Here is a 13548-nt window from a genome sequence, read left to right as displayed (position 1 = left end):
CTTCCTCTTCCATGCTTCCAAGCTAAGCCCAGCCTGTGACCAACAGTGTCTTAATAGACTCTACAGCAAGCCCAATTTTGAGCAAGCACTTTGTGTTTTAAGTAGATGTGGACCAGTGAAAATGTGAGGGCCAAGATCCAAAGACCGGCCAGAAATCCTCCATCCCATTGGCCACTCAACCAAAAGGATAATGTTCTGACGGAGTATTTGGATTTTCTTCACTAGCATACAATGAATGAAATGTGGTGAACGTTCTAGATGAATTCCCAGGTTTACGCAGACAATTCTAAAGTCACTAGGTATTTATTTCAGTAGCATAAGAGTGTCCAGTGTTTTGACATAAATATCACCATCCAACTGAATTAATGAGAAAAAAAAAGCACCATTGTACAAAGTTTTGCATTGGCACAGCAAGAGAATTACTTGGATCTGATGAAATTACAATAATTAGTATAACATCTGTACAGACCGTAACTGAATGCTGTCCAAAGTGTTAAAAATAAGAGTGTCCCCAAAATCCATACCAGAATAATAGAATTTGGTTCATGTGCTGGTGGCCAGTGTAACCGCATTAGAAGGAGAGGCACTAAAATTTAAGTTATTTGTGTCTACCCGTTTCTGCCGATTTTTTACCACATTAGTCCCTTGTCCCAAAAAGTACATATTTAAATTGAGGGAAAAAGGGATCATTGTTAAAGCAGTTTAACTTGCAAAATAGCATCTCTGACTGCCACTTAATGGTCCCAGAGGAATATATTAAACCTTCATATTGTGGAAGACATACATCATTCATAACATTTTAAAAAGTCAGTCTTTCGAAGCAAGATGAAAAAGGATGATGAAAAAGCAATGTAAAAAATGGTGGAGTAATAATTGTATTATTTAAAGCTCCAAGGAAAGGGAAAAAAATATTAAGATAACTCCCTACGGACCAATGTCAGTATTGATATACTAAGAATCTGGTCTTGATCCTTTACCCTGACATTCATTCTCATTAGGTGCACCCTATAGTGCTTATGATGGTAGATAAGCAAGAAAGCAAGACATTATATGATGGCACACATTCTTGGAAGGAATGGTCACCTCTCTGGAAAGTACATAATTGAAAAGAATATTGAATATCACCTCTATCTTGTGTTAGAGTTCACCCTTTTTATGTACAGTTTCAGCTAATTGACATGACAATTAGCCACAGCAAGGGTACACACTACATTTGGGAGGAGACGTCAATGGAAACATGTTAGTCGTCTGTACATAGTAAGCAGCAGTAATGGATGTTTTACTTTTGATTAATGTGGAGGCACTGTAAAAACCGAACCTGTAAATCAGTGTGAAGCAGATCATCAAGTGGTTAATATGTAGCAGCAACGGGCGAGTCCCCCCAACCAAAACCCCAGCTGTTGTTCAACTATTCATCCAAGCTTTGGCTGCAGTCCCAAAACATCTAGAATACAAAATATTGCTGACCCTTAATACATATTACCATATCCGTTCTGAGGCTTGCCTGTGTCAGCAACATATAAATGAAAGCAAATCTAAGATGTAGAGATCTTTGGTAGTCCATACAGTGAGAGGAGCACCAGGAAAGTAATAAACAGTGGTACAGTAACCCATCAAGTACCTTGGGATAAAACACTCCATGTTCCATTGATAGAATTGTTAAGGAAAATTAACAGCATATACAGAGCCATTCTGCTGGAGTACACATTTTCAGGATTTGTCACTACAAACATAGTTACATCAATAAGCCAAACCAGGAGCAAATACCAGTCAAATTCCTATCACCCAGGAAACCGCAGATTATCATCATGAGAAGAGATGCACATCCATCTTGTTCCGCCCAAAGCAAATGGAAAAGAAAAAAATTATATATAGCTGAAGACCCTGGCACAGGAGCAATTTTAGGCACAAATGTGTTCTTTGTCCACATAATGATAACTTTAATAAATACATTAATTTCATAAGAAAGATGATGTTGGACATTCATAATCCAGGGGGGTGGGAAAGGGTTTGCAAAGTGATGATACTTTATAGCAATCTCTATACACAAAAGAATTAAGAAGATGCAACCATCCAAAAATAAATATATATATATATATTTCTTGAGGAAGCTTTAGACACTAAACTTGCTGTCACCCATAAAAATGTAATGTGTAGCCATAACGCATTGTACTGAAAGGGATAATTTGTGAAAAAATAGATCTGTTTTTTTAAGTTTAGATGTCTGTTAATGTATTGGTTACACACATCCATATTCATACCAAACAGTTTGTGGATCAGCATTGGGGTCTGGGGATGCAGGAGTACTTTTAGAGGAGCCACCTTTACTAGGGTCTTCTTCGGCTATTGGCGTAGAATGGCAGTCAGGTGATGTTCTTGGTGTCTTAAAAGATCCGGTGTGAGTCACACCTTGTACATCCTCTACTTCTGGGATGCTGGAGATAGGCCTAACCGGTGAAACCAGCGCTACCTCTCCAGAGCGTGAAACGAGTCTGGCTTTTCCTCTGGTTGAGTTTAGAACAGGTGTGCTGTGCTGATGAGAGCTGCTGGACAATAGAGCAGATTGCAGAGAATGTTCTTCTTTTGGAATGGCTAAAGACAAACGTCTTGAATCCACAGGTCGGCAGCGAGATTCGTCCCCGCGTAGAGTGCTGCTCATCCTTGCAGATTGTGGCCGTTCCCTCAAGCAAGGCTGAGAGCTCAAGGGTGTAGAGGTTCTCACTACGTGATTGCCAAAATCTTTTCCCACTGCGGTTTCTATCTCAGGTCTGTCCTGTCTGCCTGTCTCTGGACCATTGGGTTTGAGAAGATCAGCTGTGGCCAAACTAAACGACCTGCTCAGAGAGTTACCCCTGCTACACGGATTTCCAGGTTGCTGGGGTTCAGGTGTTTGCTTGGACAATGTGATGGACTGATGTGCAAGCCCACGTTGATGAAGGCTTGTAGCGCTACCCTGTGCATCTAGTTGTCGGAGGTTCGGTTTCACATACTGTCCTGGCCGGATCCCTCTTCCATCTGTAGATTCCAATGTTACATTGACGGTAGGCGACACATAATTGGTGGGCTGCATGTCTCTATACCCTGCATGGACCAAGGAGTTTCTAATATCTGGAGGATCGCCTGCCTTCTTAAAATAATCTCCCAGCATGTCATCCCTGCCACTTGCAGCATCCTGAAAAGAAAAAAAGAAGAAATGCTTTATGGTTAAATAAATACTCTGGTAGTGAAATATATACAGAGTATCAATTATTAAACACTTCTCTGTAAGCGATCAACTTACAGCAAGTAAACTTTCCCTATTTAAAGTATAATTTACATTTTATTCTATTATGACCACTTCATCTCAATTAAGTGGTCTGGGTGCCGTGTGCCGTGTTCTTGAGAACAACCATGTTTTCTTTACAGGGTTAATTTGCCTCTAGTGGCTGTGGATATAACTACCTTTTTTAACTCTGGCAGTGCTGGTCCAGTCACCTAAATGGTGACTAGGACATTATAGCGTTGGGAAGACAAATGTACATTCCTAACTTCATAGTGCTTTAACTCTGTGAGAACACACCAATAACTCTTCCACCCAAGGTCAGTAATACCAGTAAGTCTGATAAACATGTGATAAGACAGTTTTAACCTGAGATCAAGGTCATATGCTTTACAGCAGGTCTGTCAAATGTCTTAGTGGGATGTGCATCATATAAAAATGGGTAACTGGGGAGGATATGAAAGTAAGAGATGTGTGAAGCAAACAAATTGCAAAGCAGGACATAAGGATTTCACTAGCCGACACACATACATACATTTCAGGAAGGAATACATGCTATCAGAGATTATTAGTGGTGTTAGTCACTGGGATTTAGCTTGTAAACTCTTGCAGTTATTCGCTAAAATGTGAATTGTCATGAATTCAAAGTAAATTTAAATTGTATGCCAAAATAGCTGAACTGAAATGGTAGTGGACTTGGAGCATTTTTTTCTAGATTGGATATTGTGGCTTAAAATTTGACAATTTGGTTTCCTGACAATTTACACGGTTTGCCTTTGAAATCCTACACTCAGGTTTGCAGAAACAGTTAAAATTGAGATATGTGGGGAATCTGTATAGCAATTTATCTAACACTGGGTAATGTTGCACTGTGCTATGTGGAGATTAGACTGTTGATTACTCCCTTTATATAGGATAAAGTCCCACACATCTTTAATTCCAAGAGAAGTGAAAAACAGGCTGCTCAGTGTTTTTAACTTAAATTAAGATATAATAGATCTTAGAGCAGACTGGAAAGATACGAATTGTAAGCGTGCTCAGGCAGAAGGAAAAAATTCAAGAATAAATTCTGCCAAAAATGACTGAATTTAGAAACTCAGTTTTACACTAAATTTGAACCCTGTTGGGGAAGATATATTTTATATAGCAAATCATTCCCAAAATGTCCTTTTACCGTATTTTTCACTCCATAAGACGCACCTCACCATAAGACGCACCTAGTTTTTAGAGGAAGAAACCCAGAAAAAAAAATATTCTGAACAAACTGTCCCATAGTGTTTCTTACTATGGGACAGTTTGTTCAGAATATTTTTTTTCTCCCCTGTCCCATAGTGTCCCCCCCTCCCATAGTCTTCATCCCCCCCCCCTCCCCATAGTCTTCATCCCCCCCCCCTCCCCATAGTCTTCATCCCCCCCCCATAGTCTTCATCCCCCCCCCCTCCCCATAGTCTTCATCCCCCCCCTCCCCATAGTCTTCATCCCCCCCCCCATAGTATTCATCCCCCCTCGCTCCCCATAGTCTTCATCCCCCTCGCTCCCCATAGTCTTCATCCCCCTCGCTCCCCATAGTCTTCATCCCCCCCCTCCCCATAGTCTTCATCCCCCCCCTCCCCATAGTATTCATCCCCCCTCGCTCCCCATAGTATTCATCCCCCCTCGCTCCCCATAGTCTTCATCCCCCTCGCTCCCCATAGTCTTCATCCCCCTCGCTCCCCATAGTCTTCACCCCCCTCGCTCCCCATAGTCTTCACCCCCCTCGCTCCCCATAGTCTTCACCCCCCTCGCTCCCCATAGTCTTCATCCCCCTCGCTCCCCATAGACTTCATCCCCCCCCCCCATAGTCTTCTCTCCCATATTCTCCTCTCCCATACTGTCCCCCTCCCCTTGTCCCATAATTACTTACCTGTCTTGTAGCGTTGGCCGGCAGCACAGGGCGCACCGCGGTACTGGAACTTCAATTTCAGGTTCCGGTTTGAGCTGAGTGCGCACTTCCTTTCAGTCCCGCCGGAAACCGGAACCTGAAATTGAAGTTCCAGTACCGCGGTGCGCCCTGTGCTGCCGGTCAACGCTACAAGACAGGTAAGTAAAGCTTCATATTCGCTCCATAAGACGCACAGACATTTCCCCTCACTTTTGAGGGGGAAAAATGTGCGTCTTATGGAGCGAAAAATACGGTAATTTATATAAATGAGCACTAAATTAGTGTAAACGAAAATGTACTTCGGACATAAGGCCAATTACATTTTCCCCCAATTTCCGTTGAAAACCAGAATTTATGAGATAAAAAGAAATACAAGTTGTGGCCAATTTTCCCGCAAACACTTGCATATATAAACAATAACCAACTTATATGCTTAAATTTAGTATGTGTTATTAAATGATCTATATGTGGCAGCTACCCTGAGGCTTGTATTCCCTCAGCATCTCATCCAACAGTATACTGCATGCAATAAGTACAATATTTTGGGGTTTACAGCTTGGTATCCAATACCAAAAACAAAGATAGCATATAGCATAATACTGTTATGAAAAATCACACAAGCTAGTGATCATGCACTCACGAGATAGCATCAATATTTAGCGCTCACTGTTCCTCTCCTCAATGTCGGTGAGGGGCTATTTCTGCCGTCTACCTACTTTCATCTTCTCTTTATCCGATAAAAGGATATTTTCACATCACTCTGACCATGCTATGAAGGTACAGTCATATAAATGTATTACAATTAAATAAGAAGCAATATTGGTCCTCAGTAGTGATGTCGCGAACATAAAATTTTCCGTTCGCAAACGGCGAACGCGAACTTCCGCAAATGTTCGCGAACGGGCAAACCGCCATAGACTTCAATAGGCAGGCGAATTTTAAAACCCACAGGGACTCTTTCTGGCCACAAAAGTGATGGAAAAGTTGTTTCAAGGGGACTAACACCTGGACTGTGGCATGCCGGAGGGGGATCCATGGCAAAACTCCCATGGAAAATTACATAGTAAATGCAGAGTCTGGTTTTAATCCATAAAGGGCATAAATCACCTAACATTCCTAAATTGTTTGGAATAACGTGCTTTAAAACATCAGGTATGATGTTGTATCGATCAGGTAGTGTAAGGGTTACGCCCGCTTCACAGTGACAGACCAAACTCCCCGTTTAACGCACCGCAAACAGTCCATTTGCACAACCCCAAACTCCCCATTTGCACAAGGTTGGATACCAAGCTAGCCATGTCCCGTTCCTTGTCCTCACTGATGTCATTGAAGGTCTCTTCCTCCACCCAGCCACGTACAACACCAAGGGTCTCCGAAAGGTGACAACAAGCCCCCTGTATTTTTTTTTTTTTTTAAATGTACACTACTGTTGCACCAGATATGAGTTGCACTGGTGTGACACTGTGCCCTGGCAGGCCCTGAAACGCACACGTGTGAAGGAAACTGACTGCTATTATTTCACAGTCAAATTTCTAGTTTTTTTTTTTTTAATGTACACTACTGTTACACCAGTGATTGGCCCACGTCATGCCTACGCCCCCAAAACGTTCGTGTGTGGGGGTGCTGGAATGACGTGGGCCAATGGGAGCCTGACTCAACTTTTGGCTCCCATTGCCCCTTTAAGAGCGAGCTCGTGACTCGAGCCGTGCTCCTAGTGCCAGGCGGGCCATGTGACCGATCACTGCGGTCAGTGCACGCGGCTAAGTCAGAAGAGGAGATCAAGCCGCATGCGGCTCGTGTGGAGGCAGGAGTGATCCAGCCACGCGCGGCTCAAGCTTAGGAGCCAGGTCGGTCCCAGGATAAGGTAAATACAGCCACAACCACTTATCCCAATCACACACCTTTCCTAACGTCCTATCCCATTAAAAGCATATTACCGCGTATTTAATAAAACAGATAGACCCCCTACTTCATCCAGGTTACCGATCGATGGTTCGATATTCTGAGCCCTCTCTGATTTACTGTACACGACTATTCGATATACCCACACATTTTATATAGCATTTTAGGTTTGTCATTTTATGTTTATGTAAGTCAGTTGAAACGTAATAAGTCAGTTGAAACGTAATAAGTCAGTTGAAACGTAATGAGTCAGTTGAAACGTAATGAGTCAGTTGAAACGTAATGAGTCAGTTGAAACGTAATGAGTCAGTTGAAACGTAATGAGTCAGTTGAAACGTAATGAGTCAGTTGAAACGTAATGAGTCAGTTGAAACGTAATGAGTCAGTTGAAACGTGATGTGTCAGTTGAAACGTAATCTGTCAGTTGAAACGTAATCTGTCAGTTGAAACGTAATCTGTCAGTTGAAACGTAATCTGTCAGTTGAAACGTAATCTGTCAGTTGAAACGTAACATGTCAGTTGAAACGTAACATGTCAGTTGAAACGTAACATGTCAGTTGGATCTCACTTGAGACTCGCATTATACAAAAAAACTGTGCTATCTATTCAAATGCTTCTAATTGTCACGCTATGTCAAGTCCACTGTTTGTCATTACCGTTGGGGCATTGACGAAACGACTGTAATTCACTTGCACGAAAAAATAAAGAATAAAAAAAAAAAAAAAAAAAAATATATCGCTAAAAATCATGATCACTATATACTTTCTCTACAAACCTCTAAAACGAACCAAACTACTCATCCATCCACTATACCACTTTATCCCACCTAGAACTAGTGCCCAGTTAAAATACTTGACTCTTACTTACCCACACTCAGTCATGCCACACACATTTCACCACTACTCTCACCGAATCCTTCTGACTACGGCTAAATTCATCTTCTACATCAGATTTTTAAAGATTGGGCAGATGGAAATCCTCAGTCTACAACCGATATATTCCTCATCCCGAGAAAGGAATGAGGAAAGCTTTTAAAAGTTTGGCTTTGTAAATTTGATGCAATAAGTGTGTTTTTCTTTAATACCTTTTCACCCTCTTTGCATGAACCCGATTTACATATATTACGAATATGTTTCTGAACATATATATTATTCACTCACTCACTCTCTGGGCCGGCCTTAGACATCATGCTGCCTAGGTCCAACGATAAATGACTATGGGGGATAATGTATAATAAACACAGGTTACTGGCTATGGGGGGGATAATGTATAATAAGCATTATAAAAAATGCTTTCCTATGGGGAATTGAGCGACGCTGGAGGTCCTCACACAGCATGAGGACGTCCAGCGACGCTCTAGCACAGGAAGCACCCTCTAGAGGTGGAGTTAACCCTGCAAGGTAATTATTGCAGTTTATAAAAAAACTGCAATAATTACACTTTCAGGGTTAAGGGTAGTGGGAGTTGGCACCCAGACCACTCCAATGGGCAGAAGTGGTCTGGGTGCCTGGAGTGTCCCTTTAACCCCTTAAGGACCAATCTTCTGGAATAAAAGGGAATCATGACATGTCACACATGTCATGTGTCCTTAAGGGGTTAAACTTCCTGAGGAGATCTATATGTTAAAGACGAAATGCATAGGTTTTGCTTTTTATTTAGTTTTTAATGAATTCATACCACTACAACTTCATACCTGTGTCAGAGTGAAGTGAAACTATCCTTATATTGCATAAGGAGAAGGTGAACAGGAGGTGTGCCTACCAGCAGAACTCCCACCTACATCGAGGGGGGCACCAATGAACGCCATTTATAAATGATATCTTGTGAGTGCAATTATCGCTAGCTTGTGTAATTTTTTAAAACAGTATTATGCTATGTGCTATCTTTATTTTTGCTTTTAGATAATAAGATGTAACTCCAAAATATTGTACGGTTTGCATAAATAATTGCATATGATTGTGAACTGAAGCGTTAAATAGTGTTAATCATGATGAGTGAATAGGAGTATGAGGTTAAGCAACAGTGCAGTTGTGTTGAATACCCTAGGTATATACAGGGATGTCGCCCTCCTATTCTCCCTGTCTGAGCTGCTCCTCCACATGCAGTTTCCAAATGATGGCGAGATGTTTTGTGTGGTAGTCTGCGAAGTGTCCTTGTGATTTATATTGGGAGAGGGGGAGTGGGAGGTTGGATGAAGGGTCTCGGCCTCTAACAAAAATTCATGCAGGGTGATGAGCTCGCAGTCATTAAAACTGTCCCGGCACTGTAAAGCAAGCAATAGTATAAGGAAAAGAAACAGAATTGCAACAAAAAAAAAAAAAAGCAGATAAGCAAAGAAAGAAAAAAATAAATAAAATTCTTCTTTTTGCCAGCGGGAGTAATAAAGCTGTGTATATTCAGAGTATCTACATTACACAAAATAATCCAAACGCCAAGTAAAACACAAAACTCTAGCCTATATAAAACAGCAATTATACATGTAATGTGTAGCAGGTTTGGTACACACTATGCAGCTAGGTGTATAAATAACCATTCATCTTAATTTTATTTATTACTGACATTGGTAAAGCGCCGACATATTCAGCAGCGCTGAATTGTAATTCTCCTCCATGCCCATCTAATATTTGAAATTGGAGATTTACTTAACCAGAATTTATATGTCACCTTCTAAGGGCATCTGAAACAGGGGGGTTGGGGCTCAACCAAAAAGGAGCATCCACCCCACCCCCAGCTTTAGATGCCCCTTTGGAGGCTGACCACAGGAAAGTATAGATTTGAGGAGGTTTTGGATAGTAATGTCACTTCAATCATAATTTGACATAGAACAGATTTAGATAGAACTCACTTTAGTTGTTTAGTTTTGACACTGCATTTTTTTTAAAATTCAGTTTTGTTTTTTTAAATCACATTCATTTTGGCGCACACACACACACACACACACGCACACACACCATTCCCCCCGCCCCCCTTCAGACACTTACCTTTCTCCAGCGCCGGGCTCCCTCGGCGCTTGGGAACTCTCCTCCCTCTGCCGACATCAGTTTCGAATGCACATGCGCGGCAAGAGCCACGCGAGCATTCAAACCGCCCATACTCAATGCTTTCCTATGGATGTCCAGCGTCTTCTCACTGTGATTTTCACAGTGAGAATCGCGGAAGTGCCTCTAGTGGCTGTCAGTGAGACAGCCACTAGAGGTTGGATTAACCCTCAGTGAAACTGCTATGTTTACAGCTGCAGGGTTAAAACTAGAGGGACCTGGCACCCAGACCACTTCATTGAGCTGAAGTGGTCTGGGTGCTTATAGTGGTCCTTTAACAAAGCAAATAGGTAAGAGCCTCCTATTGGATAGTTACTGCATGGGTGATTATCTTTCGGCTGGCAACATGTTATTTAACCCCAACTGATGCAATGAGTAGCTTTTCGTTTCTTAAACAACCATGTCGAAAGACACATCCCGTGGTTGTGGAAAACATGTTAGTCTGTTTGAGAAGGGTCAAATCATTGGCATGCATCAAGCAGAGAAAACATCTACGGAGATTGCAGAAACTACTAAAATTGGGTTAAGTACTGTCCAATGCAGTATTAAAAACTAGAAGGATAGTGGGGAACCACCAGTGATGGGCGCATCAGGGTAAGAAGAGAGGCAGATGAAGTGATGCACCTATCATGCCTAGTGCCTACTGTACAAGCCTGTGGGGACAGTGCTATGATCTGGGATTGCTGCAGTTGATCAGGTCTAGGTTAAGCAACATTATTTGCCCAAAGAATGAGGTCAGCTGACTACCTGAATATACTGAATGACCAGGTTATTCCATCAATGGATTTTTTTTTCTTCCCTGATGGCACGGGCATATTCCAAGATGACAATGCCAGGATTTATCGGGCTCAAATTGTGAAAGAGTGTTTCAGGGAGCATGATCCATCATTTTCACACATGGATTGGTCACCACAGACCTTAACCCCATTGAGAATCTTTGGGATGTGCTGGAGAAGGCTTCGCGCAGTGGTCCGACTCTCCCATCATCAATGCAAGATCTTGGTGAAAAATGAATGCAACACTGGACGGAAATAAATCTTGTGACATTGCAGAAGCTTATTGAAACAATGCCACAGTGAATGCGTGCCGTAATCAAAGCTAAAGGCGGCCCAAAAAAATATTAGAGTGTGTGACCTTTTTTTTGGCCAGGCAGTGTGTATGTATATACATATATATATATATATATATATATATACATATATATACATATATATATATATATATATATATATATATATTCACAATGCTCTTACAACAGATTAAACACACTTTAGTTCACTTAGCACTAGCACTCCCACATTGGAAGGAATTAGCACACTTAGCACTCTTACATTGGAAGGAATTAGTGTAGGACACACCGATATTGGGGTACTGCGGCATAGTGCTGGACTTAACACAATAAGGAAATATGGTGGAATTGAATCCTCATATGTGTTTGCTGACATTGGTGATTTTAAGAAGCCTTGCAAAATCTAGGAGTGTGCACTGTTCCTTACTCTATAATTCATATTCACACACTCTTATAGTCACATTATTATATACACTGACAATCATACACTCACATACACACATTTTATTTTTATCTTTTATCCCTCATTTCCAGTGGCTTTGGATCAATCTGCAGTTCTTTACGGATACCAGAGCTGAGGTCCTCTTCATACGCAAAACAAAATGTGACAGACGCACAGCATGTAGTCATGATCTACAATACTAATCAACGGTGACAGCTAACAGTCACTCCAGATGTACGGACTATTATCTGGATGGCTGAGCATCATGGGAATGGTAGTTTACACACCAGGGGTTTCAATATTAAGCCACGACTGCTATAGCACATTCTTTTCACTATTCCGGCAGAACCTTTCTATTTATACATATCCTTACACTGGGTGGAGACCGTTGTTTGCTCTCTTCCAAAAACTCTTCTAAAGTCACCATCTCGCTCCCAGGGGAACCTGGCCGAGGCCTGCTCTGGGCACGACTGGGAGGTCTTTTTTCCTGATTGTTAGAAGAAGCCAGGCTGTTTCTGTTAGACAGTTCAGGTTTATTGACAGGGGTCCATATTTTGTGGTCCCTGGGTAATGTAGCCACCTCTTTTGTGGGAACAAGGTCTTCACTGTTTATACTCTCTGTCCTTCCTGGGAGATAAACTGTGGAACCTAAGACAGCACATACAGGTATTTTAAGTCAGTGGAAATTAAGCCAGCTGTGAAAGAGAAATGGTCACATTTTTGGTCTTTTATAGTGTGCATATAACATTAATCTTAGTTTTTTGTGAAATACATACATTTACATTTGTCAGCTATACAGTATATATGTTTATATAACATAACCTTACAAGAAGAATTCTAAATTAATCACTGGAGTCTTTACTATCCCAAAACACAATTGGTGGCTCAGGTCTTTTGTTCTTAATTTCTTGATCTTAAGTCTCCTATAGAGGTCTTAATTCCTGATGTATTAAATGGTCTCTGTCATAATAAATTACAGAGACAGGCAGTGAGGGATTAAAACTAAAACAAAAACAAAAAAAGCTATGATACATAATTGCATACCATAGGGGTATGTTCAACATTTGAAGTTTGCAGGATATATGTTATGTTAGTTAATGGGTGCTTATTGGGTGTCACACTTTGTATGCCCAAGAAGAATCCCTCAAAGCCCAACTTGAGATATGCAGGTGATACAGAACAGTAATTTTTGTATTTGCACTGTGGGGAGTTGTATCGTGTTTGGCTTTACCACAATATATACACATATCTATCTCTCTCTCGCTATATATTTATATGAATGGAAAAAAAATGCATTATAAAGGCAGGGACATGCTTGAGGATTGTGGTTTATGTTATCAGGAGCAGGTTACTTATACCCCCAAGAAAACAAATCTCACATACAGAAATAGGTAGAGTGATATAGATAAAAATTCCTCTGTGTCTGTACCTTTTAAGGTCAGAGGCGAGCTGCTGTTCGATGCACTTCTATTGCTTTCAATACTACTTGGCCGGGGAGCTGAAATTAGAAAAGTAAGTAAGTAACGGAGACCATCCCGTGCACAGAACACTCTAGAATGAACCCCACACACAAACAATGAGGCAGTAAATTTACCCCGGGGTCCTGTGAGGCTCAATTCAGCTTCCTGTATTGGGTTGCAGAGGTTATCATCTGAATTAAATCCTAAAAAGGGTTATAAACAGGAATCAACAGTAAAAATATGTGGACAAAAACAAACAAACAAAAGTTGGACAGCAATGATTCAGACATAACCTACTGCTCTTTATTTTAGAGTTCATTCAGTATCTGCTCATGAAATAGGTTTGCAAGCAAACCCTCTCTTTTATTCTGTCTGAAAGGTGGTGTATAGTAAACAATTAAACAAGACAGGAACATACAAACAGAAATGAACACCACCATTATAGGCAAATCAAATT

General features: G+C 41.1%; 1 protein-coding gene across 2 annotated transcripts in view; it reads right to left on the bottom strand.

Annotated features, from left to right (window-relative positions):
* Positions 1-1193: 1193 nt before the first annotated feature.
* CCDC88C (coiled-coil domain containing 88C) overlaps positions 1194-13548 on the bottom strand; it is a 103932-nt gene continuing 91577 nt past the window's right edge. For both annotated transcript variants that reach the window (XM_063439755.1, XM_063439756.1), the window contains exons 27-30: positions 13226-13294; positions 13061-13129; positions 12005-12279; positions 1194-3172 (exon numbers count right to left, since the gene is read on the bottom strand). In XM_063439755.1, the coding sequence (XP_063295825.1) occupies positions 2240-3172; positions 12005-12279; positions 13061-13129; positions 13226-13294 (1346 nt within the window). In that variant the 3' untranslated portion in view covers positions 1194-2239. The remainder of the gene's footprint in view (positions 3173-12004; positions 12280-13060; positions 13130-13225; positions 13295-13548) is intronic.

This window comes from Pelobates fuscus, chromosome 13, assembly GCF_036172605.1.
Source record: "Pelobates fuscus isolate aPelFus1 chromosome 13, aPelFus1.pri, whole genome shotgun sequence".
NCBI lineage: Eukaryota > Metazoa > Chordata > Amphibia > Anura > Pelobatidae > Pelobates > Pelobates fuscus.
The sequence above is the reverse complement of the archived record's forward strand: the minus strand, read 5'-3'. Positions and strand labels throughout refer to the sequence as shown.